General features: G+C 43.5%; 1 protein-coding gene across 1 annotated transcript; it reads right to left on the bottom strand.

The window, feature by feature from the left end:
* Positions 1 to 1,570: 1,570 nt before the first annotated feature.
* On the bottom strand, positions 1,571 to 26,479 carry UBTD2 (ubiquitin domain containing 2). The gene is made up of 2 exons (XM_009882065.1): positions 26,249 to 26,479; positions 1,571 to 2,335 (listed from the first exon to the last, which is right to left on the bottom strand). The coding sequence occupies exons 1-2, from the start codon at positions 26,421 to 26,423 to the stop codon at positions 1,938 to 1,940; spliced, it is 573 nt and encodes a 190-aa protein (XP_009880367.1). The 5' UTR covers positions 26,424 to 26,479; the 3' UTR covers positions 1,571 to 1,937.
* Positions 26,480 to 27,128: the final 649 nt, after the last annotated feature.

The raw sequence follows: 27,128 nt of genomic DNA, 5'->3' as shown, positions 1-27,128 counted from the left end.
TCTTTTACACAGCTCTGCCACTGCACTTCAGTCATCCTGTACCAAATCGGGGCTAAAGGAGCTGTCAGAAAACCACAGGCTTAGTACAACACAGGGACTACAAAGAAAGCTAGATTTATTTGGGGTAGGGTGGGAAATGCTTATAAAATGTGCATCTGTTTTCCAACCATCAATGTAAATTCTGCGCCTGCTTCCACCTGCTGGGACAGACTCGCGATGTTGTACAAGCGACCTCTGCTCGTTCTGGCTCTATGCTGATGCTCACGGAGCACGAACTCCCTTCGAGTCCAAGAAACTGAGTTCGATGGAATTAACGAAGGAGCAAAAGTAACAAGTTTCAAATGGTCACCGTAACCCACCAGCTTCACTAGCAGACGAGAAAGAGCTGCGACAACTGTAGCTTTAGACCATTGATTCAGAGAAGGAAGACAGAAACTAATAAAAATATGCTATTCATACCTGAATAGCACATTTGACTTTGGAAGAAGTGAAGTAATTTCAATGATGGCTGAAAAAAACCCAAGCAAACTAGAAATCATGTTTAAAAAGAACAGGGCGTTAGATCTCAACCAGGCATTACCAGACAGGGGTGCAGGAACACAGAGCATCACTAACTGAGGAATTAAGCAATTCCATCCCCCCCGCCCCCCCGGCCAAATATGCTCTGATTCAGGTTTTTGAGACTACAAAAGGATTTGTCGTTTGCCAAAAGGGCTCCTCTTACATTCTGAAGGAAAAGCACTGGCTGTGAAACACCACCGTGAGGCTCTGGGCCGTGGACGCGTGTCGGTGAGGATGCCTCCAGTTGTCCTGGCTGGAGAGTCACCAGAGCTAGAAGACTGGCTGCTGCTTCAAATGACGCTCACCCGAAAAGCTGAAAACCACGTGCTGTCACGTCCTCCTTACCATTTTCCATGCTTTGCGCCCTCTAGGAACCGAGCAGGGGAAGTTGCAATGCATCTGGGCATAACTGCAATTTAACCCAGATCTTTAACACCGGTGCCATTTGACAAAGGTGATGCCCCTAACGCTTAAGCGCAGACCAGCGCATCGCTCACCTTAGCTAGCCTGATAAAAACTTGTTTTAATGATCTGAGTGATATACAGTAATTCGGCAGGCACCTACGCAGGTGCCGGTGAACCAGTAAACTTCAGGCTAGGTCAGTCTCGTAGCAAGTAAGTTTACAGTACAGTACGTGAGAGTATACATTGACTAAGTTATTGCCTAAGGCTCCGGCGGGCTGTGTTCCCAGCTCGGGAGCCAGCAATGGCACAGGACTGCGTTGCCATCTTGGAATGTACAATTGCTTGGTCTGAGCGTTGCCAGGAGCCGCACGCCAGGACGGAGACCGAGCCGCCAGCCCAGCTCTGCTGCCCGGGGCTGGCGGTGCCTCGGCGGTGCGTGGGCAAAGCACGGGAGTTCGGTCAAACCAGAAAGGATCCCCGTGAACACCCAGCGCGGGACCCCCCAGAGCAGCTGCGATTCTTGTATCAACTGTGTGTGGTGCTGATATGAAATTTTATAAATTGATTCTGTTTTTTTTTTTTTCTTAAATAAAAGTGCTCTCTGTTGCTCTGACTCCATGGATCACGACACCACCTACAGTTTTAAGAATCATTACATTTTGTGTATTAAGTAAACTACCGTCTCTTCCCTCCTTCCTTATACCTCCTCCCTTTTCCCTTCCCCTTCCCGGTCCTTCCTTTGCCCTTGCCCTGTGCTGCTTGCTGTTGTGTTAAATATGAGATCAGGCAAATCCCAAAGGCCAGTTTACATTTTTATGTTTTGTTTTTGCAGATCTCCATCACAGATGGAATTTTTGCTGGTCATTTCTTGGAACCAATCCATTAGCAGGACAGACCGAAAGAAGAGAGGGCAGTGAAAACAAACCCCATGACAGAGACGGAGGAAAGAAGAATCAATAAACAAGCAGAAATCAGTTTTCCACTGGGGTGGGATTTGCTAAGGGCTGGCTCACGATGACTTGCACCACGTAGTCCTTTGGGATTTTCAGCTCCTCCAGTTTCATTTTGTCTGCCAACGGCCTGCCCGAGAAGAACCAGCGCTGGCTGCCCGGCTCCACTCCCTCCACCGCGTGCAGCCGCCTCTTCATGTGGTACACCGTGTCCATGCTGCGGACCATGAGTTTGAGGTCTTTGCCTGTGGAGAGGCGCAAACGAAGCTGGCATTCGTGCCCTGAATTGGGTGGGGGATCAGGAATATCCAGAGTCTCCAGGTCGCCCTTCTCCTCTATCATGTTGATAGGTGGGGCGAGGCAGTAGACGGGAAGCTGGTACCGGTTGCCCAGTTCATCGTAACACTCTGTGAGAGCACCTTTAGGAGATAAGAGGGGGAAAAAAATGAATATGAATGCATTTCACATTTAAAAAAAAAAATCTGAAGTTTTCATTAAAAATTGCTTCACCTTTTTTCATATGGAAACTTGGGGTTGACTTAAAAGCACCCCCTAAAAGCAAAATGCACCCCTTCCTCCCGATAAACCAGGATAAACTTCAAAAGCAGCCGGAAGGAAGACATGAGTGAGGAGGATGCTCTCCCCATGTGTCATTTAAAAGAGGAATATTTCACCGGCAGCACAGCCTGAGGTTCAGGGCACACGCGCACCCAGAAAACGCTACTGGGATGAATGACATGACCCTGAACCCAAGCTCTGAAAAGGCAAAACGGCAAAGACCAAAGGCAAAAGACCACTGTGAAAGAAAGATTTTGTAACTTCTCAGGCATTCAAAAACTGCTGAAAGGGTTTCATATAGGACTCGTTTTAGCGATCACTGCCAGAACAAACACGACCACCCACGTCAGATCACTCTGCGGCTCCGTACGGAGCGCGGTGTCACTGCCAGAGCAGCGACACCCAGCACACATTTCGCATTTCCACAGCATCTGTAACTCACATATTCAAAGCCCCGAAGTTTCAGGAGTGATTTTGTTTCCCCAGACTCCTGAGAGGTTCCTCGGGATAAGCTGGGTGTTCGTGTGCTGCCTTGCGTACGGCATTCCTTCTTACCGAAATGGTACTACACGCGCAGAACAGCTCAAGAATTGTAACACTTACAAATACAAGCTGACTTTTTCCACACTATGAGACACACTTTATAAAGATATTTCAAGAACTACCCTGGAATAATGGCAGAATATTTCTCAAAACCTTTTAAGAATTAAAGTAAAAGCAGGCGGAAAGCTGAGCCCTGCTGCATACGGCACACATTACCTCTCGCAGCAAGCTGGGAAACTGAGATGCTGAGGAAGCTGCATCCTAGATCACAGCAGAAATCGCTTCTCACTGTGGTTTAAACACCCCAGATATTCACACTCCAAGCAAACGCTTCTCCCCTTTCGAATTTACCTGCTATAACAAATTTCCACATTTTTGCCCCTAGAGGGGGCACATTCACTTGCGAGATTACCCATCCCTTTGTAGTTGGAAATGTTTGAAGAGGAGCCAAGTCCTTGAGCTACAGAATATTTAAAAAACTCTTTGACTCGGCAGTTCTGCACACAACACCCGACTGCTCCTTGTTAGAAACTAAGGGTGGGTTTTTTTAGCTGGAGGTTTTTTCGTGCTGACAGTGAGTTGTCTTAAACTTTGCCGTTTGATCAGCAAAATTGCTGCAATATAAAATTATAACTTGGGGATACACTGTGTCACTCAGCCCAGTGTGACAGCAGCATCTTGTGCTGGAAGTATTTCTTTTAGACAGAAGCCCCCCTTTTTTAAAGGAAAATTTGTGTTGATGAAAACACACAGAGGAAATCTTTGGCTAAAAGATCAATGTTTTAGGTGCAGCTGCTTTTGGAGGCTTTCGTTTGTACAGGTAGCACCAAGGCTGCTACGCCTTGAGATCTACGGAGAAAACAAAACAAAAAAAGGAAATCCAGAAAGAAATAGTTATGCCACTCCTTACAGTCCTTTATCATTTATGAATCTCAGAGCAAACTGGCTTTTATCAAAACTGTACTGGATCTATACCTTTCATGGTAGTTTGTCTGTGATTTACAGACTAAGGCCTGAAGTTCCTATAATTCAGTTTTGGTTTACAATGTTCATTTCATTTTGCACGCCTGATCGACTTAGTAAATGTCACAGTATTAAATTCTGGATCACAGTTCATAGAAACAAGTAGATGCATTTTGCTGCTAAAAAAAAAAAAGAATAATCCAAACTTCAACAGCCTTTAAATTTAGCCAGAGCAGCTAAACTTGTACCTTTCTTTAAAAGCTCCTATCTTAGAATGGCATATCAAAGAGTTAATTTTAAATACAAAGGGGTAAGCTTGCTGAGGAATTTCTTCATCATTTATATCCTTGCCCAGCTGAACTAACATCAAGGTCAAAGCATATGCTATAAACACTGGATTGCTTAATCATAATCAGATAAGCAATTTTAAAAAAATCCTCTAAAACAGCAACGAACTTGGAGGTCTGTCCTTTAAAGAAAAAAGAGAGAGTAAAGGAAACCTCTTGGCAATAAAAACTGCACAGTCCCATCCCAGGTTGAGAAACGGTTTACGACAAATTGTTAACAACAAGTTACCATAAACCTCACTGGTAATCCCCTTCTTCCACTTGTACTGATAAGAACATCCCTAAGACTCTCAAGTCCTATTACCTACCACTCAGTGGCTTTCAAGACTGGATATATTGATTAAAGCACAGGAGATGACTATTGCAAGCAGAGGGACTTTACAACAGCACCACCTCCTTACTGGGACACCGCCTGATGGAGGCCAAGCCGGAGCTCCAAGGAGGTGATCAGGAGTTGGTCTTTACCTCCAAAGAGACATGGAGCTGTGCACACACAGCCCGGTTCCCCTTCAGCCAGCTAATTCCCACGGGGCTTTATGACATTTTGCCTTTCTGGAGAGGGTCAGGCTCTGCTACGACCTTCAAGATGTCCTAAGTAGCAAGAAACTCAAAGGCAGAGCGCGAAGGGGTGTCACGTTGGTTGGAGTTCAAAAGTGACACAATGGCTGAACGCATTCTGGTTAATACCAAAGGTGTGGTGAGCGTGGAGCTATTTTAAGCGATGCAGGCAGACACAACTTATCGAGAGGAAGAGAGAAAGTGGTTGAATTACCCGCAGCCACCACAGCAAGGCCTATCTCACCAGCCAGATGGCAGCTCTTCACCGAGGCACTCGCTGCAGTGTCCCTTACGCAGTGCAAAACACGCAGGAAATTAAACATCCGAACTACAAAACCCTTCGTAATTTTGCTGCTATAATTGAAAACCATGTTTCTGATCCTTCCTGCAAGATACATCAGCTTGGGCCAAAGAAGTTATTCAGCGGGAAGGGGCACTAAAAGAATGTCAAGCTTTTATGAGAAAATACAGAGAAAAAAGAAAAAGATTTCTTTTTTTCTTTTTCTTTTTTTTTTTAGGTTTCCCTGTTACCTAGGCAACAAGGGTCTTCACCAGCCAGTTACAGCATAGGAAGGATGCAGCGTCCCTTACACCAGAGAAGTAAAAACCAACGCGAACAGAGGTTTCGCAGCTCAGGCAGCCCTGTGCCCTCCCCTGGCAGCCCCCTGCTCCACTGGTGGGCAGGGTGCTCAGAGCCATGGGAGGACAGTCCCCCCCCAGCCCCACACGGGCAGGTTTCCCCTTCCCCGCTTCCCATTCCCGCCCCAGACGCCGCAGCCGGACGCGGCATCAGGCAACCGGAGCAGGTTCAGATGCCAAAGCCTAGAGCAGGAGTCAGTACTTGGAATTTTCACTGCTGGATTGTACATTTCAGGAAGAAAGCAGCAGCGAGGATGGTTGGCACACGTGCAGGTCTAGGTGGAGGATTCTGTATGGTACCTGAAAGACCAAGATGTTATAAAAAGGCCTTACAACGATATCGAGGAGAGGACAAATTAAACTTATCAGTACTTCATATACTTAAGTATTCTTTGTGTATTTAAATACTCCTCTAGATGTTGACACAATAATGAACTCAGACACAAAACATCCTGGTAGCAACATGAAGAACTGCCTCTGAGGAAAGCCAATGACAGAACCAACCAACAAAGCCACCACCCAACTTTCTATCATTCAGAATTAAGGTGCTGTGGCACGAGACCTAAGGAGTGCTTTGAGGATCTCTTTGACCCATTCATTACTCTGAAAATTTCCCAGTTAAAGACTTACGCTGTCAAGTAAGCTCTAAAGTCGCTCAGTACTGATGCTGCAACACAGCTATAGAGTTCACTTTACAGGCTTGATTCAAGTCAAACAGAACAGAAGAGCCAATGCTAGAACCACAGCGGATAGATTATTTTAATATTTCAAAAAGGTTGGAGCTTGGAGACTGGGGAACTCTGGAAGAAGCTGTGAAGCAGAGCTTCTTGTTGGGTGTTATCCAGGTAGGAGACAGCTTGAGAGTTTCAGGCGGAAAAATAAGCAGCTGTGATCATCAAGCATACAGAATTGGAACATTTTGAAATTAATTGCCCTGCTGGCCGTAAAACTTTTGTTTTACTGAGATTATTAGGATGGAGATATTCCTCTGGATTGGTAAGGTAAAATACCAAAAAAAGGACTGGTTGAGATACTGCTTCCACCCCGAAGTAGTTCAGAGTTCGGACTTACTTGTCATTTTGCACGTGAAAGGACTAGCAATTTAAGAGAGCTAAAGACACTGAGGCAAACTTTTCCAGAAGTTACTGAAATCAGGCATATATGACCACACTCATCCAAAACCATAAAGATTTTAATGTATTTTAATGCAATTTTGGCATTTCTTTAAAGCTGCATAATGTTCTCTTCAGAAAAAGCAGCAAAATTCTTGGTTTCTGTTCATGATGTGCCTTCTATTTCTTTAAGATTTTGAGCAGTTTTGAGGAGGATTGCTCAGAAACACCCAGAACTATAAAACTGAGCGATTTCCATCTCTTCTTCCCTTCCCCCAGACTTGCTGCAGGAAGAAAAATTAAGACGACACAACCCAAAATCTAGCATTGCAATGAGACTAGCTAATTTAAGGAGCTTAAGTGTCTGTGTATAACACATTTGCCCAAGGAACAGCTGGTTCATTTGTTTTTCTTACTGAAAAGCTCCATTCCAAATTCACGTTGAGCCTGGAATGCTGAATAAATTGTAGAGCAATAGTAGAGCTTTCACCTGTAGACTATTGATTTGAATCCAATATAGGTCAGTAATGCTTGAAACTCATTATGAGCATCACAAAGCAAGTGGGTCTTCTTCTGGGTCCTACAGTACAACAATTCCTAGAGAGCAATGACTGAGGCAGGAAACATGAACTATCTCTTCATCTTTATTAGCCGCTGATTCCAGCTCACAGCTGGGAAACACAGGATCTTATAAGAAAAAAAGTTATAAAATGTGTACTGACGTCAAGGGCATGCGAAAGTGGTGAAGGGTGACTGCGCTCAGTACGTGAACAGGATTGAGACAAACAAGTAAAAACACGCAGTGCTTTGTTCCAGCTCACCTACAACCATTGCAAACTGGGAGGAGATAATAGGAAAAAAAAGCTCTTTCACATTAAACCCCGTATAACTTAATAATGACTGAAACAACTTAATGCTGCAGTTAACAACTGCAGCTCTCCCATTTTCTGGAGGGCAATGCGTGGGAGTACTCGTGCAAGCCTGTGCCTTGCACCACGTACAGAGAACAATAAAGCAGCTATAATCATTAATGGTGTGGATGAAGCACTTGATAATAAATGCCATATATAAGCCCCTCCCATGCTTCTTCCACACTAAACTGCCATGCAAATTTAAACTACCATGAAGCTACTGTACAAAACCTTTATAAAGGCACAAGCTTGTCTCCTAAGCCACAGCAGTACTTACACAACACAGCTTTGCTCTCATCTTCAGCTTCCCTTTATTATAAAGAACTTACTCCAGCTCCTCAAAGAATGGGTTTTGTAGATAATAAGTGTTAAGCGTTTAATAATTCTCATTTCAAATTCGCTGAAAACCAGCTCTTCCCTTACGGGAACATTATCAGTCTGGCTCAATTCCACAAAGGAGAACAACTTCCTGAGCCAGGAGGAGATCCCAGGGCTTCAGGAGCTGCGTGGTGAGCAGGGACCAGCTCACTCCCGCTTGCGGCAACTGGCACAAGACAGACTGGCATTGTGCTCCGTGCATTACAAGGGAAAGGAGGAGAAAATTAAGATACTCTGCTGCTGCCCTTGTAATCCTCCCATCCCATTCTTTGGCAGGAGAACGAGCTCGTAGCTGGTTCACTGAATCAGCTATTGCACTGCTCATGCTCATCTCCTTGCTTGGATGTTCTTCAGAAAAGCAGGCTCACCCAGGCTCCAAGACTGCTGATAAAATAACATACATTCAGCTGTTTGAATAGGCTCTGCAAGGCAATAAACCTGAGACACATTTGCTTGTAGCAGAGGGTTGGACTACACGGACTCCAGAGGTCCCTTCCAACCTGAATGATCCTAACTACCTGCTTTTGCTGTAGTAAAACTTTAAAGAGCAAATCTCAGTCGCAGTATCTAGCCAAAGACCCCTCAATGTGTAGCTAAGTCACCCTGCTTCAAACAGCACACTTCACTCTAGTGCGGGGCAGGTTTGTGAACCAAGCTGGCGATCTCGTGAGCAAACCATTCTTAAAACCAGTTTTGCAACTCACACATGCACGCTGGCACTGGGGAGGAAAACCCAAACCGCTATCACCGAACCGACAGTGCCCAATACCTACAGAAACCAGAGGGCAGCTGGATGGCAGAGAGCGACGCTTGCTCTCAAGGACGGCATTGCCTGAGTGCTCGCCTGCCAAAGAAACCGAGCTGCATCTGAACAGCAAAGCGAGACAAGGGGTTTGCGCAGCTCCTTCTGCAGTAATCTGCCGGCTAAGAGGGATGTGCCATCGTCACCCAGTCTGAGGTATGTCTGTCCATGTGTTGTAAGTGAAAGCCAATCTGCCTGCACGCCATTGCTGCCTATGTTTGTCAGAAACCTTGTGTTTTGGGGTGGATTTCGGGGAGGATGAGCAGGGGGTGTTTATTTTGGGAAAAGGCTGGTGCAGATATGCAAGGTGCACTACTGTGCATGCTGATCTGCTCCCTTTATCATAGCAGAGCACCAGGATCAGTTAATTCATTAGCACTAATTAACGAGGCTGAAGGTGAAAGATAATTAAGATTAACACAGTCTTCTAAAAGACAGAAATTTCTGCACTAGATGAGCAAGCGACTTTTCTTCAGATTTTAGCTGCTGTTAGTAGGTGCGCATCCCTTACTGTCCCCGCTGTGCTGCAGGGGGAGAGCAGGGCAGGGAGAGGAGAGGGATTAGCTGCCATGGGAGGAGGGACGGGTGGGGACAGAGAACATTTGGGAAGGACAATGCTTGTGGGAAAGGGGGGCTCAAGGCCATGAACCAACTCCCTCAAAATTCCTCTTAAAAACGCTCGTTAATGCCAACAGCAGCAGTGCCAATCCTGGCAGAGGAACTGGGATGCGCAGCCCCAATGTGCTCGGCTGCCAGAGGAAGAGGGGATGCCAGAGCAGAGGGGACCTATGCCAGAAAGCCCAAAATCTAACAGCCATGTAACTTACAGAACAGAGCTAATTCTCCCTTAATACAGTATTACAAGAACACAAACACCTACAAGTCTATACATCAGCTTTTCACCTCCTCTGGTTGTGGCAGACAACTAAGACACCCATCAGGCTGGATATGCAGCTGTAATCCACACTGTGGCTAAAGACTGCCAGTTACCAGACCAGGACTTTGAATCACAACTATGAACTAAACTACACAAGAAGATGGTGAATTTTAACCACAACCATGGGTTCAGAGGCTGGTTAAGCAGTCACCCAGTCATGGCATCCTTTACAACAAGCTTCCCCATGCCTTTCTTCGCAGGCTTTTGCCACGATGCAAACTCTAGAACAGACCGATTCATCGGTGAGTCGTTCTTTATTCAAATCAAGTTTGATAGAGAAAGTCAATTATGTATTAATGCTTGGTAGTTGTCATGTTAGCAATGCCATATGTACTGCCACTTCTGCATCACTCTGTAAAACTTGGATCTAATGTTGCAAGAAGGTAACAGCTTCCAAGAAACATTACATCAGGGTTCAAAGATGACAAGTCTTTTTACTAATGAAGTATTCATGTACTATTCTGCTTTGCATGTCATTAAAATAGATGCTTGTCTAGACAGGCTTCTTAGATAAAAATTAAAAAAAAAAAAATCTGGTTGGTAAAAGAGCTTCTCTGTATACCCTCTTCATTTACATTTGCTGTTCTCCATTATCCATCTTATAAAAGGGGGTGGGAAGGGGGTGGGGGAATTTGGAGGAAAAAAAAAAAAAAGAAAACATAGTATCACAGTCATCTGAGTGTGCATATCCCTCCACAGAGAGCTCATTCGGCAATGTTTAAAGTGACCAGGTTATCTGTTTGGCATAAGGATTAACAGAAGCCGAATTCAGATTTACAGAAGTTGTCACCGCCTTTACCACCACTGAATTTTTTAACTACTCTGTTGTTCCCGTAAACTAAGAGTGAATATCTAGCTCTCAGCATCCATAATCCTACAACTAACATGATTAAAATGGTAAAACAAATGGGAAGTTAACAACAGCGTTTTATAGAACTGATAGAGATTTTTCTTCTTCTTGCCAACCACAAAGACTTAAGCAGTTTTTGCTTTCTTTGGAGGTCTGAAAAGCTTTTCCTACAGTCTCCTAAAACAGACTTGTAAAAGTCTCCTGATGCAGAAGCCATGGATGCTTGACTACGATGTTGCAGAAAGGCCACCAGAAAACATAGCATACTGGTCTTGAGGTACAAATGCTTTATTCTTTCACAAAACAGGAGACGAGAAGATGCCATTCGGACTGCAGAAGTTCTGTTAACTAGATCCCTAGTCCATTATAGTAGGACTTTAACCATATATGAAACATAACTGTTCAGTCTCACTTTCCTAATATGACAAATTACTTCGCTATTTCTAGTTACTTCTGGAAGACAAGGTAACTGCTATGGTAGTTGCATTTTACTTTAAGAGGATTTTCCTTTCGCTAAGATCAGCAGGACACTAATCATCAACAACATGGACCACTACATCATCCGACAAATACACCAGAGCCTCCTGTACTCCTTTCCAAAGATAACTTTACCTTTGCTGGAGACTAATCTTATTAAGTACAATCCACTTGTCCTTAACTGCTTGTTCTACACCTTGGACTGACTTGTAGCCACCTCAAAAGAAAACGTGTCCTTTTGCTTCTCAAGTGGAGAAGGCACAGTCTGACCACGTTAAGAAGTTCTGTCCTACACAGGGAGGTTCAACCAGCAACTAATGCCTGCAGCAACTCGAGCTGCCCCATCTCCATTGCATGACCAGTGTCAGCATGCTTAACCTTCAAACAAACCCCTGCTCACCAGGATGCCCACTCTGGGCAGCAAAATGGTATTTGAGACTTGGTTTAATCTGAACTTGAGGTGGATATGGATGGAAATTTGGCTTATTATAGCTTCAGCTAACAGAGCAGCAGAGACAACCCCTTAGACCAAACACGAAAGCAAATACTGGCTTTTATGGAGTGCAGAGAAGTCCCACATCACTTTGCAATGAGAAAAGGACATGGAAAACTACTTTCTAAGACTAAACAACTCTGCTCTCGATTTACCTATATGCAACAGGAGATGGATAGAAAGAAAGCATAGAATGACCTAGACAAAAATTTGCCCTGTACCATTTTTCTCTTACTGCTCCCAAGCTTGCTTGTATCCTGTTGTTGACACTCAAAGACCTGTTAATATTAGAGCATGGAAGTCATTCATTTGCACGCTGAGTCTCCACAGATAACCAGCAAAAATGTTGAAGGCTCCAGGGAGGTCAAGCAAACAGACACGATCACATATTAGTACCTAGATCCTAAAACAACACTACAACACAAGGCTGTTTAAAAGGGTGGGGGCGGAGGGGATTAAAGAAGGCTACAGGAGAGATTTGAAGCAACAGAAGGCTGTAACATTGCTTTATCCCATGCGATGTGCTCTGCATCTCCAAGAGTTACCTTATTTATAACAAAAAAGAAAAAAATGTATTGATTAAGCATAAACATAGAAGACGGCTTGTTAGTCAGAGCTGCATGATGCCCTAAACGCACACCTAGCAGAGGCTTTGGGGATCTGCACAGACCCTGAGAGCCCAGACAGGATAAAAATTCAAGGCCTCGCTGCAACTGCGACCTTCTACAAAAGCTTGCTTGATTGCTACAGAACAAATAAAGGCAGCTCTGAGATTGCATTATTTCGGTATAATAACTAATAGTCAAAACATGCATGGAAACACACAATTTATTTTGTTGCAAATTTTCTTCGCACTAAGGCTATGAAACAAACATCGCTCGTGCTTGCTCTGTGCTGGGCTCTGTGTCAGGCTCAGAAGTGTATCAGCAAAAAAGCAAAGCCTGTTCCACTTCTCGGTTGTAAGTGTCAGCAAAAAGCAACTACTGGCTGTAGGTCTCAACAAACTCAGGCTCTTTCAAGTTATGATTCAGAAGTCCCTTATTGTTTTAACCCTTTCAAGCTCCCAGAAAGCACACTAGTGCTAAGGAAAAAAAAAAAACATTCTTAGAAATTAGTATTTTTCCCTTTACTGGCAAATCTGAATTTCACCAGATGAAGCCTGGTATCTATCACATGCTTTTGTTGTAAGTGCAGAAGACATTAGGAGTTTTCTCCATTTCCAGAGGTAAATCTGTTCTGTAACACACTCTCTGAAGCCCTGTAATGACTTGAATTTACCATCCCAAGGTATTTACGCAAAGACCTTGTGGAAGAATTAAAAGTACTAAAATACCTCCCTTTGGCTCACTACCAGGCCAGAGAGTACCACCCGGGCGCTCTGTAGCACAGCCCGGATGGGACCTTCCTAAGCCATTACCTGGCCCTAAAAAGTTGCGCCAGGGAGAAGCCTTCTCCTGCGACTCAGAAACTTCTGATCATAACTATCTTGCCTCAGTCTTGGAGAAGTTACCATCTTCCTATTATTTAAATACCTGAAGCCAAAACAGAGAAAGATGAGAAATGTCCTGGCCGTTGTCAACTGGAGATCGTGGAGGAGGAGCAGGGTGCATCCATGGGCAAGGAGCAGTGAGGCACCCAAGGTCTGTCTGAGTCCCTCGTTTACCAAACTGAGGCACTTTGAAGGACACCAATTCCTTGAGGAACACCAATTTTAGGGCAAAATGCTCTATGTCAATCACAGAAACAAGCAATACCACCTCTGAAGATCACATTTTCACACAGAAGGCAGCACCTATGGGGCTCTCATTGGCTTACACTGAAATTTTCAATGAGGAACGCATTTTAAACACTTCATATTTCTTTTTCTCATTTTACTAGCAGACAGCAAGGCAGATGAAGCAGATACCCAGTTCCACCGCTGTAAGCAGCCAGTGATGGAGTAAATGTCCACTTCTGTGAAATATCTAATAAACTAGAAATCGTGTTCTGACCGCTATCAGATACCTGAGGAATATTATTCACTTAAAGCACACATAGTCCTGTCTGGAAGATCCGCAACACGCAGATCAACAAGCACTCTGCAGCTTCTTATATGAAGAATTGGAGACGTTCTTTTGTCATGAGTCCAGGTTTATTTTGAGCATTTAATGGCCATAGTGTAGAGTCAGTCTCGGTTTGTCTGTTTGGGTTTTTTTTGTTTGTTTTTCCTTTTTTTGTTTGTTTGTTTTGGGTTTTTTTTGTTGTTTTTTTTTTTCCCTTAAGAGAGTTAGCTGCACTTTCCTGGTCACACATTAATTGTTAAAGGGGGGGAAAAAAAAAAAAGCCGTTCTGAAAACAGTGTTGTACAGTCGTCCTCACCGCCCCAGAAAAGGCAAACTGAAACCAAAGACGGGAAACAGACAGGCATATGCTACCAGGGGAAGAGACTTGAGAAGAGTCCAAGCAATTATGTTGACGAAGCTCCTCAAAATACCTTTCAAAAAACAAGAGCAGAAGTTAAAAATATTTAAGGAAAACAACTGTAGGATGTAGCCATAAGTGGGTTTTTATTTGAAGGGTTGATAGTTTCTAACCTGCACTTAGATATATAAATATTTCAGCCAGCCACAACTGCTATACATCCTGATGATTTGATTCAACACTCCATTTGAAGAAAACATGAAAATCCAGCGTCCCTCAGAAAGGATGTTGTGCATCTATTTTAAAAATATTAATCACAGCAGAAACGACAGAAAGCATCATCTTAATTGTAGCTCCGGACTGAAGAGCCTTTTGAGAAAACAGACTCTCTTTCAAGGTCAGGAGGCGTCTGGTGAAGCACCACAGCGTACCGTGTCCTTCACCAGCACCAACATGCTGCACCCGGGATGGCAGAGAGAGCTTGAACCATTCCTGCGGAAAACATCCGACACACGAGACAGCAGCTGCAGAATCACACTCGTCGCAGTGCTGCAACCACTAATGAAGGCTATGGCAAGGAAATTAAAGTAATTCCCGAAGAGGGATAGGTCTTCTCACTGTCTTCCACAGTAGCCCTTCGTTTTAAAGCAGCACAAGATGCATTTTACATCGTGAACACATGCACTTGCTCACCAGTGCCTGCGTACTGGCCCAAGCACGTTTGCTTTGAGCAAATGGCAGGAAAGAGTATGAGATCCTACATCATAATCCGGAATTTTGAAGAGGACGGAAAACAAAATTAGAATGACAGAAAGTGGTATACCGTTAGAATAAAAGCACCTTCAGTAGTGATATGCTAACCCAATTCCAACGATTATCTTTAACTGCCTCATTGATTAGCTATTGCAATTTCCCCTCATTCTCTACTCGGAAATCTCTGTGCTCAGCTTTCCACCACACGCTATGCACAGCGGTTGCAATGTAGAAAGAACACGAATATTGGCCAAACGTTAGCCTGGCTGTTACTTGCTTCCTTGAGAACAAGAGAAATCCCAACACTGTGGAGCACCGCCTGGTACGCGCTGCAGACACAGCCTTCTCACACAGAATTCACCAATTACAAAAGAATTTATTGGTATTTCTCTAATTTTCAGTCAGTGCATCTCTTGAACAGCTCACTTTTACCAGAAGCATTTCTCTAATGAAAAATACCAAACATACTCCAAGCATCTCTGCCTCTCACTTCTTCTAACCACATCCCAGTGGAGCACGGTCCTCCCAGGACACAGGGGCTACACCCCAGTGCTCTTCAGAAACCTGAAGTCACAGCCAGCCCACAACTCCGCAGCAGAGAGGGTGGAAATGAATAACCCACTTGATGGTGCTGTTAAGAATCACTTTATTACGTGGCAGATGAGGGTTCCTCTGCAGTGCATTGCATGTGAAAAATCACTGCCGTTTTACATCCTTCTCTTTCTAAAACGCATGCAAGCCACTGGCTATGAAAGTAAAGGCCATTCATAAACAGTCCCTTCCTGCCACTTCCGAGGCTCTGGATGCACGGATGTTTTTCTGAACATTAAAACCATCCTACCAGCTGCCAGACTTCCAGCTCCTGCTCATAGCTGTTGTTGCAATACCCCTCGAATTGCCTGCCCTGCTATAGGTGCTTGCAGCTACTGGATGTGGGAACTGACGACCGTCAAAAGCAATCCAACATTGCGGCAAAAGACATTTTAAACCCAAAGATGTACACTGCCCCTGCTCAGCATCCTGCGACGCTGGAGATGCGGAGGGGGAACAAGGAGGTTGTGTAAAGGGAAGCGGGCAACCTGCTCAGTCTTGCTCCACACCTTAAAGTGTTCAGGGTCCACAGCTGTGGTCAGTGTCGGAAGCCAACTCTACCACTGCTCTCCCAGACTGAGAATACACATTCTGCTTTCTTCCGTGCCACCTCTCATACCTGAAAGAAATGATGAATGCACTCACGCACCCCACCAAAGTCATTAGTTGTCAGTACTTCCCCTGCTAGGACGCCCTCTCTCCCCTCTTGCCCGGGGACCCGGCAGAGCAGCAGCTCCATCCTGCTGTCCCACATTGCCTCCCTGCTCCCTCGCATCCCTCCTGACTCAAGAGAAAACAATCCAAGGAATTATATCAAATGGAAGAAACCAGCAACAGCTAGCTTTGCTGTTTAGGAAAGCAATCTTTTACACTACTTCACATAAAACCCAGGGTTTCTCTTCCTCGGTTTATTCTGTGCTTTATAGGCACCTTCACAGTAACACTCTGCTTTGCATGGGTCTTTTCAGAGTACAAACCAGAGCAAAGACAGGACAAAACAGCACTGAAAAGCAAAAACATCTGGCTGTGAGACTCTAGGTCAATGCAGGATGGGGTTATTTGCATTAACCCCCTGCCCCTCTCCCCTAGAAGGCTAAGAGGAAGGGAAATGGGGAAAGTACTCAAGAGCGTAAGCATTCACAACACCACTTAAACACAAAACCCAAATCAAACGTTTCTCCAAAGCTTTTAACTCCCAGCTCTGAAGTGGTTACTATGAGAGAAGGTATTTCTACTGCACTACAGTCTATAAATTAATGCTGCAAACTTCTTCAGTGTGAAAGTAAACAAATGGATTGCTTTAAGCATCCAGGAACTGAAATAACGGGCTGTATTTTCAGCCGGGAAGAGCTGTTTTCCCACTCATATTTATAAACTGAATATCTCCTTCTTGAAGTTCCAGTTTAAAAAGAAAAATGCAGCTAAAGCTGCCAATTGTGCAACAGTCATGTGATGAGGCTTTATGGACTTGACAGCGCTGTTAAACTAAATGACAACAGAAAGTGGTAAAAAAGAATGCGAAACGAGGCTTTAGAAAAGATTTAAACATTTTGCAGTTTGCATTTACATTTCAAATCCTCAGTTCCTTTTCCAAAGGCCAGTAAAAGTTGAAGGAATTGCTGTAATAGTTGACTTTTGTCTTTTAAAATTTCACATGGATCAAAAGCAAAAACGAAACAATTCTCTGCATATTGCCAGACAACTTGCTAGACCTTCTAAATACCTGGCCAGTCTTCAACAGCGAGAACTGCAGAGCAAAGGGACCTTTTTTGATTTGAGCCTAACATAAGGATTTGCTCGCGGAGCAGGGCAGCAGCACAGGCACAGCGCATCTGCCCTTCCCCAGTGCTGCCTGCACGCATGCCTCCCTGGAAAAAGGCATTTCCCAAGAGCAATAAGCCATCTTTCCAGGCATGCCGGCTCAACAACGGACAGAGGAAATGCCGAGAAGGACAGAGGTAAGAGACAGCCGAGGAGGAGGAGCTGCCACCCTGCTGGCTGCCTCCGAGCAGGCACCGGGAAGCAGGTCGAAGCAGGTTGAGTTCGGCGTCCGAGCAGGGAGCGCACAGCCTGGAGGCCACTGGTTGAAGATCCCTAATTTAGATGAAGTCTTCTCATGAAAAAGCAATTACTGTGCCTGAGCAGAAGTGAAACAGCCAGAGCATTTCAGAGATTTCTCACCAGCAGGAGGTACTTTCTGAGGACAGAGAGGGCAGAAGGAGCACGCACGAAGTTGCTCCACGAAATGGATTTCCACCACTTTGCAGGAGCCCAGAGCTGGTGCCCATCCAGCAGCTGGATAGTAGCATTTTTCACACTTGTTGCGTCCTCACGCCGCGTCTGTGCTTCAGAGTAATCCGATGATGAGACTGTAACAACCAGAACAGCCCAAACTTGAGAGGCACCACCGAAACTGGGACCGCAGCTCTCACCTGAGCAGGCAACCCTTTCCCAGAGCATCTATCGGTGCTGTGCACACATAGAGGAAGGAAGGTGTCAAAAGAGTTTGGGTGCAGTCTTGTAAAAGCTAGGATCAATGTATTCACTAACCATTTTAGCAAGGATAAACTTAAGGAGGGAACTTGACGTCAACTACTTTTAAAAACAGACACTGATGCGTAGAAGAAAAACCAAAGTACAAGCACTCTCCTAATGCACACTCACATCCTTAGCGCTGACAGCAGCTAGCCCAGTTCCTTGCAAGACGCCAGCAAGTTTTGGTTTTTAATCCTTCGTTTTTGATGGGTTTTTTAATTGAAGTAAAAACAAAACAGAAAAAAACTCCCTCAAACTAAGAACTGCTTTCTGCTGAGCAGAGTTTAGTACAGAACAAAAAAAAGACTCAACGAAAAGCAAAAAAACTAGTAGCGTCAACTATAAATCTTACGGTATGCACTACAGAAAGATTTTGGGGTTTCTTTAACTTCTACAGCCTGCATGCTCATCTCAGTACTACTGCTGATCATATTGACAGATACGCTTTGATAGTCAGACCTCCCAAGCTTTCATAACTCTGCTGAAATCTAAAATTAGACAGCCAGAGTCACCAAAATACCATTCACTACTGTTTTAAAGAGACATTAGAAAAATCTGACCAAGCATTCTGTATCCACATACAAAACCACGCTGTTCAACTTTTCATGTGTGTAGAGAATGTAATACGTTACAGAAAAAATTATTTTGTCAATGACAATTAAAAAGTCTCTTCAGATAAATGAGCTATAAGAAAGCAATTCCTGCAGCCTTGACCCCCTAGCAAAGCCTAAGCAATGGATACAGGAGCTTGCAGGCAAGCGTAGGAGAAAAACACAAGGATCTTGTGGCTTAACAGGCAGCAATTCATGGAAACAGATTTAATTTAAAACGCCAGGGCAAAGTTTACCGTACAGATTCTCTCAACCACAGGTTCATCAATACAAGTTAAGTCCAATATAGCCATCACACAAAAAGGACTGCAAAAATTAGAGTTCCATTTCTGGAGTTACTTGTTTTAAGGGAGACGTACATTAAACGGCCAGTGTTAGACATCTACTATGTAATTTTGTTGTAGATGTTTCCAAATTACTGAGCAAATTTAAAGACCAACTCCTGAGAACCTGCCGGCTACCTTGCACTGCTTCCTCTCCCATTTACAGCTGGCAGCTTACTTTTAGTGATTACTGTTTCGGGAGCCTGGAAAATCAGCCTATGAGATGGATAAACAGGGCCCGCGGCAGAAAGCGTATTTACAGTAGCATCCCTCCACTGGCATTCACATGCAGCACCTCCTGGGTGTTAATAAAGGTCAGGTATGAGACATGAGAAGCCTTAACACTCACAAAGGAGCAAAGAGTTCGGCAGGTATTCCCATTTAATAGCTAAAACCACCACAGCAGATGTATTTTCTAAAAGGTGATGCACAAAGTCTGCAACAGAATAAAATTCATACCTAACCATTTGAATTAGAGACCACACTTCAACTTGACTTGGAAAAAAAGTAAGTCTGATTTCACTCTTGGATGGTATCAAGAAGCCCTCTTCTGATATATAATCTGGCTTTAATACAAACTAGTTTTTACGCCTATGATATACAATACTTTTTATTAAATTAATACAAAATGGCACAGCCACTAACAGCTGATACAGCCTTAAAATGACTTCTCGCACTTGAGGGTCTGTACATTCTCCCCTCTCCTTAAAGCAAGGATGTGGCTGGTTGGGATGACTATCTTGTATTGCTAGTGTCTACTGCTCAGCTTTCCCATCATTATTGTGTTCCTCAGCCCTGCAAGGAAGAAGAAAATGGTATTTTGCTTACGGTTTGCCTCTACCACCAGTACAGACTGTGTTGTCCATCCAGTCTCAAACACTGGGGACAATTGCTTTAGGCAAATCCTATATTTCTTGCACCACCATGATCTTGCTACGCAAACTTTTCATAAAACTATCGCAGAAAAGAAGTTAGAGCAAGGCAACCTGTTAGCCTGACATTTCCCCAAACATCAGAATAATCTCAGGAAGGATGGAAATCCTTCCATCAACTGAACAAAGTGAATAAAAGACCATCCTAATAAAGGTAACATATGAACAGTCCACCAGTGCCAGGCAGCAATACAGCACACTGATGCCCACCATCAACAACCCATGTGCCCATCCAACGCCTCTGAGCAGACCCAGCTTTTGTTTCCAAAAAAACTTCCAATAATTCTTCTGATTTACTTCAAGACCAACAAGAGATGGTAAAATACCAGCTGCAGCAGAGAGCAGAAGTTTTCCAACGCTCCCAGTGATCTACCTAAGCAATATAAAAACCTCCTCAGGACTTGTTGCACAATGAATGCAAATAACACTCAAAGCGACACATCTTGCCAAACGCACCCACGCTATGGGCTGCTCTCCCGTTTACCCCAAATCATACCGTTCCACCAGCTTCAGCTATTGCCCTCTCTCCCCTTCCTCTTGCACTCCCAAGGTCCTGAGCAACAGTGTGAAACCCTTCATTTACAAACAAAAATGGAGTTTTCAAGATAGCAGAGGGTAACTTACTTTATCAAGTACAACTAATAAGTGCTCACATAGCGCTGGCTAAGTACTGAAAAATAAAAAAAACCCTGACCGGCTCAGTAAGGAGCACGTGCATCCTGGTGGTCTGTTGAACCACAGTGCTGCACCAAGAGGCAGCCGAGCACTAAAGGACACAGAGTGACGTACCGTGTCCTTTCCGACAGCACCGGTCTCTGAAACCCCAGTGCACACACAGGGGAGGCAGTGCACAGAGGGACGCAGCACTGCAGGCACGGCCATTAAAAGCCGCTCTGTAGTGCGGGGAAACATGGGGCCTGAAGGCAGCAAATATCACAGTATGATGCATAGTTACAGCTCAGTAGGGAAAAAAGGGTTTTGCTGGAATTAGGAATTTGTGTTTGGACTGGGGTGGGGTAAACAGCAGAGGTACGGCATGCTTTCCCCTATACCACTGCTGTTGGCTTTGGGTTTCTTCTGTGGTTTTCTGTCGAATATTTCACCCAAAGGGGAAGAAAACGCTCTATTCACAGCAAGAACATTTCATTAATTTCACCTACTTTTCCCCAGCATTGAGGTTAAATACTCACATCCCCATTTTTCAGGATCTCAAGTGTTACACACAGTAAATGTGACAGTTCTGCTTGCACACAAAGAGCCAGCACCGCAAGACTGCTCACTGAAAAAGCATGCTGCAAGCTACGGGAGCTGTATTTTAAGGCACAGAGAAGTTGAGCACAAAGCTACTGCTTAACAGAGGCCCTTTTATTGTTTAAACAGCATTAGAGGAGTTAAATCCAATATACTGGTAACTATGTTACAGCAGACTAAGTGTCCATCCTGAAATTTAAAAACTCCACTTAACCCCAGACAGATTCCAATTAATATTAACTACTTTCAGGACAAGTTCAGCTCAACACTAACATCTGGTGCAGACCCTAATAAAATACTACACACTCCAACATTTCCTTTTTGATAGCTGAGAAGTATGTAAAACTGTTCTTCATTAAATTTAAATAGACTGTTTAATAAAATATTGAGGATGTGCTACTTTAAGACATCAGAAAAAAAAAAGTATAAATTGGTGATAACGTTATTTCTATTTTTAAATACATCCCACAGAGGCACTCAAGATAGATGAGAAGTGCTAAGCCCATCCCACAAGCTTATTTATTTATTTAATACTTCTTATGTGCTATTTTTAACTGCAGAAGACAGCAAAAGGCATCCATTAGAAAAATTACATTGGTTAAGAGTCTTCCTCACACAGGTTAGGCAAGTGAGATATCTGGCTGAATGCAGTGTTAAGAAGAGATGTGTTTTTTCCTCCCTTTCCTACAGGTTTCTGAAATAAAAGCACAATTGTATTTCTGCAGCATCAGCTAGGCCAGAATCTGTATCTGCAAACCTCTGTCAGTCCTCACTCTCCCCAGCCCCCCTCTTCCCACCCCCTCACTTCCCGCAAGGTTTAATTTTGTAAGCAATACACGGTTTGAACGCATACACAACATGCTTACCACAAAGGGACAGTTAAAACGTAGATGTATGGGTTTGGTTTGTTTTTTTTTAAGCCTCAGTTGTGCACATAGAAAATAAATGAGAGGAAATGCCATAGTCTCATAGTATTGCATCATTTTGCAGAAGATGTATCCCTTTGGGAGAGGAAAAAATTAGTTAAACATTTTCCACTTTTTCAGTAGAGTTAAAGGAATTTATCTTAGTTGATGTTGGTTTTTCTTCGGAATCAATATTCTTTGGTGAGCTAAGAAATCAAAGGAAGAATGTCCCATCCTTGGCTGTCCTATCACAAATATAAGTTTTCACGCACAAAAATGCCAGAGCTCCATTGTCAAATTATTTACTTCGGGGAAAAAAAAAAAATCGTGACTCGATTTCTACATGTCATCTTCCTAAATGGTTGCTTTCTTTGGGGAAATACAGAGTGTTTGCATGCACAGCCTCAGCAGCTAATTTTCCCTTTTCCTCTCATTTGAAGAAACAAAGCCTGAACTCCAAGGCGGCACTCGGCACTCCCGAGCCCATTTACCAGGGTTTCTGGGGGACCAGAAGATAAAATCGCGCGTAGGCATTTAGGTGTTATTTCAGGAGGCTCTGTCAGCATTTTGATTCTCATCCTAATTTTGCTACAGAATGCACAACCTGAACTGGATGTGTATTTGCTAGCTGGCCAGGTAAACAGCTACAAAAAATAAAAAGGGTATATAAGATGAATTTCAGAGGGGACGTGGGTCCCCTGCCATGCTCCAGGTCCTCTCGCGGAGCCCAGGGCAGGGTGGGAGGACAGACCACCCCGCGCAGGGCACGACGCTGCTCAGCAGTTCCATGGGTAAATCCAGGTGGTTGTTCAAGTCAGGTAAGCACAGGTCTGGGTAGTTAGAGCATATGCAGCAGCTGGATTTCTTGAACAGTTATCTTCTCTTCTTTTTAAGTTTTCCACAAAGCGAGTTTTTGTAAACAAAACCACGGAGGTTTTTGGTGTCACTCAGAACAAGGACAGTTTGTTTGTTCTACCTGCCTGGAGATAAGCTCAGTTTGCTGATAACAGGCATTACTGAGCCCATAAACGGAAGGCTTTTATTCATAATCTATTCATACATGGAATTAACAATGCTTGATGACTAAGAAATACTTGAATTTCTAAAAGAAGGAGCTTTCTCTGTAGTGGAAAGGTCACATTGCACAGAGAACTATGCAAGCAGCTGATGCACCAGACAAGTGTCACCAGCAGGAAGTTGGATAAAAAGCAAGTAATGCAATTTTATGTGTACAAAAATCACTACTAAACTTGAGATCCTGGATAAATATTCAAACTATTCTCTGTGTTTGGAATCCAGCCTCAGGCCAGGCCTGGCTTGAGCAACAGAGCGTCTGACACAAGTTTGATTCCTGACTTGTATCTGAAATATTCTGAATATTCTGCACGTGGGCTTTAGAAAGCAGACTACAGTCTGCCAGTAGTAGGCAGGACCCCAAGCAAATTGTCTGCTGAAAAGCCAAATTTAAGAGTTCACATACTTCTTCCCCCTTAAGTATTGCACTCAATGACATTAAAAGGGCTATTTTCCAGGGCACGCCATCCATCCTACATTCCTCAGACTGCCCAAAGAGAAGAAATGTGAGCTAACTGCCCAGTTTCAGATTTTTGCTTGCAACCAGAAACTGCTGGGATTTAAAGCCTTAAACTCTGAATAAGATTAATAAGCAGTTATTTAAGAAACTAAGAAATGCTGTTTTCAAAATCTGGGAGTGTTGAAACTATACATCACCCATCCTCTCTTTTTGTAAGCGAGGAGCATGGACACACGAGCCACTCCATCTCAGAACCAGAGACACATTCTTCCAGGCAGACTTAAACTTTCCCACTTGAATAAAATCCTCCTCTGCAATTACAAGTTGTTATGCCACTCTGATGAGAGGAAGCAGAGACCTAACGCGTCAAACGGCTTCTTTGCATCCCTTGATGCTGTAAATTTAACATTTCCCCTGGAAGTGCTGTTCATATGTACACTTGTGCAACATTTAAACTGAATACATAATCTAATGCTGTCAAAATAGCTTATTACTGGGGTCTCATCAATTCCATAACCACATTATACAAATAATATCACTCTTGCTGCAAAAGTATGCTCATGACTCAAATTTTCATTTACTAAAAGAATTATGTTTCTATCAGTCTTCTGTGTATGGTTACAAGCAGACTCAGACCCTCACTGCAGAGAGAAGCATTCACACACCAAGAGATGATTCTTTACCCTAAACTAAAGTCCGACCTGGAGAGCAACTCACATAAGCCGTAAGAGACCATAGTGGAAAGTAATCTATATTTTGTTAAACCTGTCCTATATATAACATTGAGTTTTCCTGACCTCTACTATTTTTATTTTAGCAACTAAGCAAAACAATGCAGCGACCACCTTAGGTCTGCAAATACTCAGTCTATGAGATATAAATTATTTCAATTTATCTGAAAGGTGACTTAAAATTATCAGTAACTTCAGTATCAATTTTGCCAGACCCTTCTCACCTATACAGTTCTCTCCGGCTCATAAACTGCCCAAATACCCAGCTTCTTCTGGGATATTTTCAGCAATCTAGATGTTTTGGAAGGACAAAAATCCAGCAACACTATCGATTTAGGAGAATAATCTGATGCTTTCTGGACACAGAGTAAATATGCTATTTAAAGTACATTATTGATATACAAAATTAAGAAGCTTGGGAGGTAATTTTGGATTTCCAGATTCTGACCAGTTTTATAAACTAGTGCAAGGTAAGAAACATGGTATGGCAAGCACAGGAAGAAAGAGGTTTTCTGATACCAGTTCCACGCTAGACGACCTGACTCCTTCCTCTATCCTTTGAAAACCACACTAGCTTATAGCAGGGAAATTATTTTTCTCTCTCCAATAAGCTGGGCCTAGAATATATATGGACCTCCAGCAGGTCTGTCAAAGAGGAGACCTGAGATCTCCTTGGCATTGGTAGGTTCTCGAAATAATTGACCGAATTCTCTTTGAAACTACAGCTACTACAGAAACAATTTCCATGGGCGTAACTGCCCTTGACAAAAACTCATTCATTATCAGTCAAACAAGCAAAACACAAACCTCCTTGAAAACAAACAATGATCTGGAGGACCACAAAAGATTGCCCATGAATTATGGAAAAGCCAGGTTGTGTTGCAGCACTGGAAGTTTCCACCTCTCAGCAACTTTCAGAGAGATCCTGCCTGCTGACCAGGAGAGGGGAAAAGAACATGCCAAGCCCCAACAACTAGTAATGTTTCACACTTTAGTATGGGAACAGACAGACAGATCCCCAAATCCATCCCTTCCAAATTAAATATATGATCGGCTGTGACTTCTTCAGGAAATTGAGGTCCTTAACAGCACCAATAAAAGAAAAAGAAAAAAAGATAATGAGTAGTCAATCTCATGAAGACTAGTTACCCCAGAAAGCAAGGTACGCAATCTTCCACCTCATCCTTTTTCTGTTCCCAGGAGACCCTAATCAGCACATATATAATATAATGTCTTTTATATAGCATTCAGCTCCACGTGTCTGGAACAAGTTCATTATTGGGTGCGAGCCTCTTCATGCCCCTTCTGGAAGAGAGGACACCAAGCAGAGCCCAACCAGAACACACGCCTGCTTCAGTCCCGTGTCTTTTGTTATGGGGTGGTGGTGGGGGGGGTTTGGTGTGGGTTGTTTTGGTTGTGGTTTTGTTCTTTTTTTTTTTTTTTAATTTCATCCTGATTCTTTTAAGTTACTGAAGCTACAAATCCATTCAATTTTTTTTATTTTTTTTTTTTTAAATGCAGAACTTGAACTGTTATTTCTATTGGGAATAAAGGGGAGTGATTCATTTCAGAGGATGGAGTGAGGGACAACAGAGCTTGAAAAAAATCAGAATTCAGAACAACAGAGCGAAAGGGAAAGCACCTGAAATAAGTGCTTACAGTTTATCTTGTACAAGATCTTAAAGCAGATTGCCAGCACCAAGTTTTTGAGAAAGTTTTTCATACTCCTCAGAAGAGAAATTTAAAAAAGTAAACCCAAAACAGTTCAAGTGCCAAAGAAACACGTAAGATTAGGGAAAAGAATCTACTCCCTTTACAAAGGGAGGCTGGCAAAAAAAATTAAGAAAACTGTACCTTCAAGCACGCAGGTGTTTTAAGAGTTTACAGAAAGTTACAAGTGTTGCCCGCAGAGATCAGACTCTTAAATTGTGTATTACACCATGTACCTGATCATACACTCAAATTTAGGTAACAACAGAAAGGCAGCTTTTCTTGATCCCTCTACAGACTAATGTGATTTTGCTTTTCAAAGCAAAATGGTGGTGTTTCAACACCAAATAGGAAGACATCGTGCATACTGAAATACAAGTATTTAAAACTATTGCATATATGTCTCAATTGATTTTCAGATTAAAACGAAAAGCATTTGCCTTAACCTACTGTTACACTTACACCACATCCTAATTAGATGAACCTACCATGTGGTAGTGTTATGTTTGCACCATCAATGATTGCTTGTGCCAGTTCGTGATCATTGCTCTCGAAAGCATGTGCAGCAGCCTTGAGGGCATCCCAAATCTCCTTGCGACCTTCAAAAGCTGGTGCTGTGTCCCAAAACTCGTCTCTCTTGCTGCGCAACTGTCCGTCTGTCATGGGGTAATCACTTTTCCATTTCGGTTTCTCTTTTTTCAAGGGCTGATTACGACCGAGAGCAACTGTGGAGGAGAAAGAGAAAGGGAAATTTTAAAAAGGTAACAGCACAAAACTACTGAAGTGTCCTTTAGTTATTCTATTTAGGACCTACAGAGCTGAAGTTTACTTTAGGACAATGCTGATCCTTTTTCCCCCATCTCCTCCGAGACACCGCCTCCCTTCCCCTGGGCTCCAAGTTGGTTAGAAAAATTAGAAAAATTGAGGGGCTACCTCCTGCTTGCTCATTTCACCTGCACCCCTAACCACCCCACGACTTCTCCCCAAGCTCGCCGGTAACTCCGCAACCCTCCGCCTGTGCCACGTGCGCCTGGCGGGGAGACTCCTCACGCCCAAGAGCCATCTGCCGAAGGCTGTACCGGCGGTACAGCCAGACGCCCGTTATCCCACCACTGGGATGCAGTGAGACCACAGCACACCTGGACCTCTGCTCTACGCTGTTCGCAACGCTCTCTGCTCAACAAACGTCATCTTCTGTTAATGCAAGAATTTTAAGAGGCCGAGGATTTTTTTTGCATCATCTCCTTTTAAACAGTTTTAATGCAGAGTAAGTGTATGTAGAAAGGCAAATAAGATGCACACAGGGTAGAATTGTCAGAGACAGAAATCCCTAAAGAATAATCCAGGAATCTATCATGCTTTAAAAAG

Source organism: Charadrius vociferus, unplaced genomic scaffold (assembly GCF_000708025.1).
Source record: "Charadrius vociferus isolate BGI_N301 unplaced genomic scaffold, ASM70802v2 scaffold3, whole genome shotgun sequence".
NCBI lineage: Eukaryota > Metazoa > Chordata > Aves > Charadriiformes > Charadriidae > Charadrius > Charadrius vociferus.
This window is presented reverse-complemented; position numbering and strand designations above follow the sequence as displayed.

What these genes read in the sequence shown, in the direction of transcription:
- UBTD2 (XM_009882065.1), bottom strand. Translation starts at nt 26,423, where the DNA reads ATGACAGACGGACAGTTGCGCAGCAAGAGAGACGAGTTTTGGGACACA. An exon ending in AAACATAACACTACCACATG is followed by an intron (nt 2,336 to 26,248) that starts GTAGGTTCATCT and finishes TATCTCCTAAAG; the next exon opens with GTGCTCTCACAGAGTGTTAC.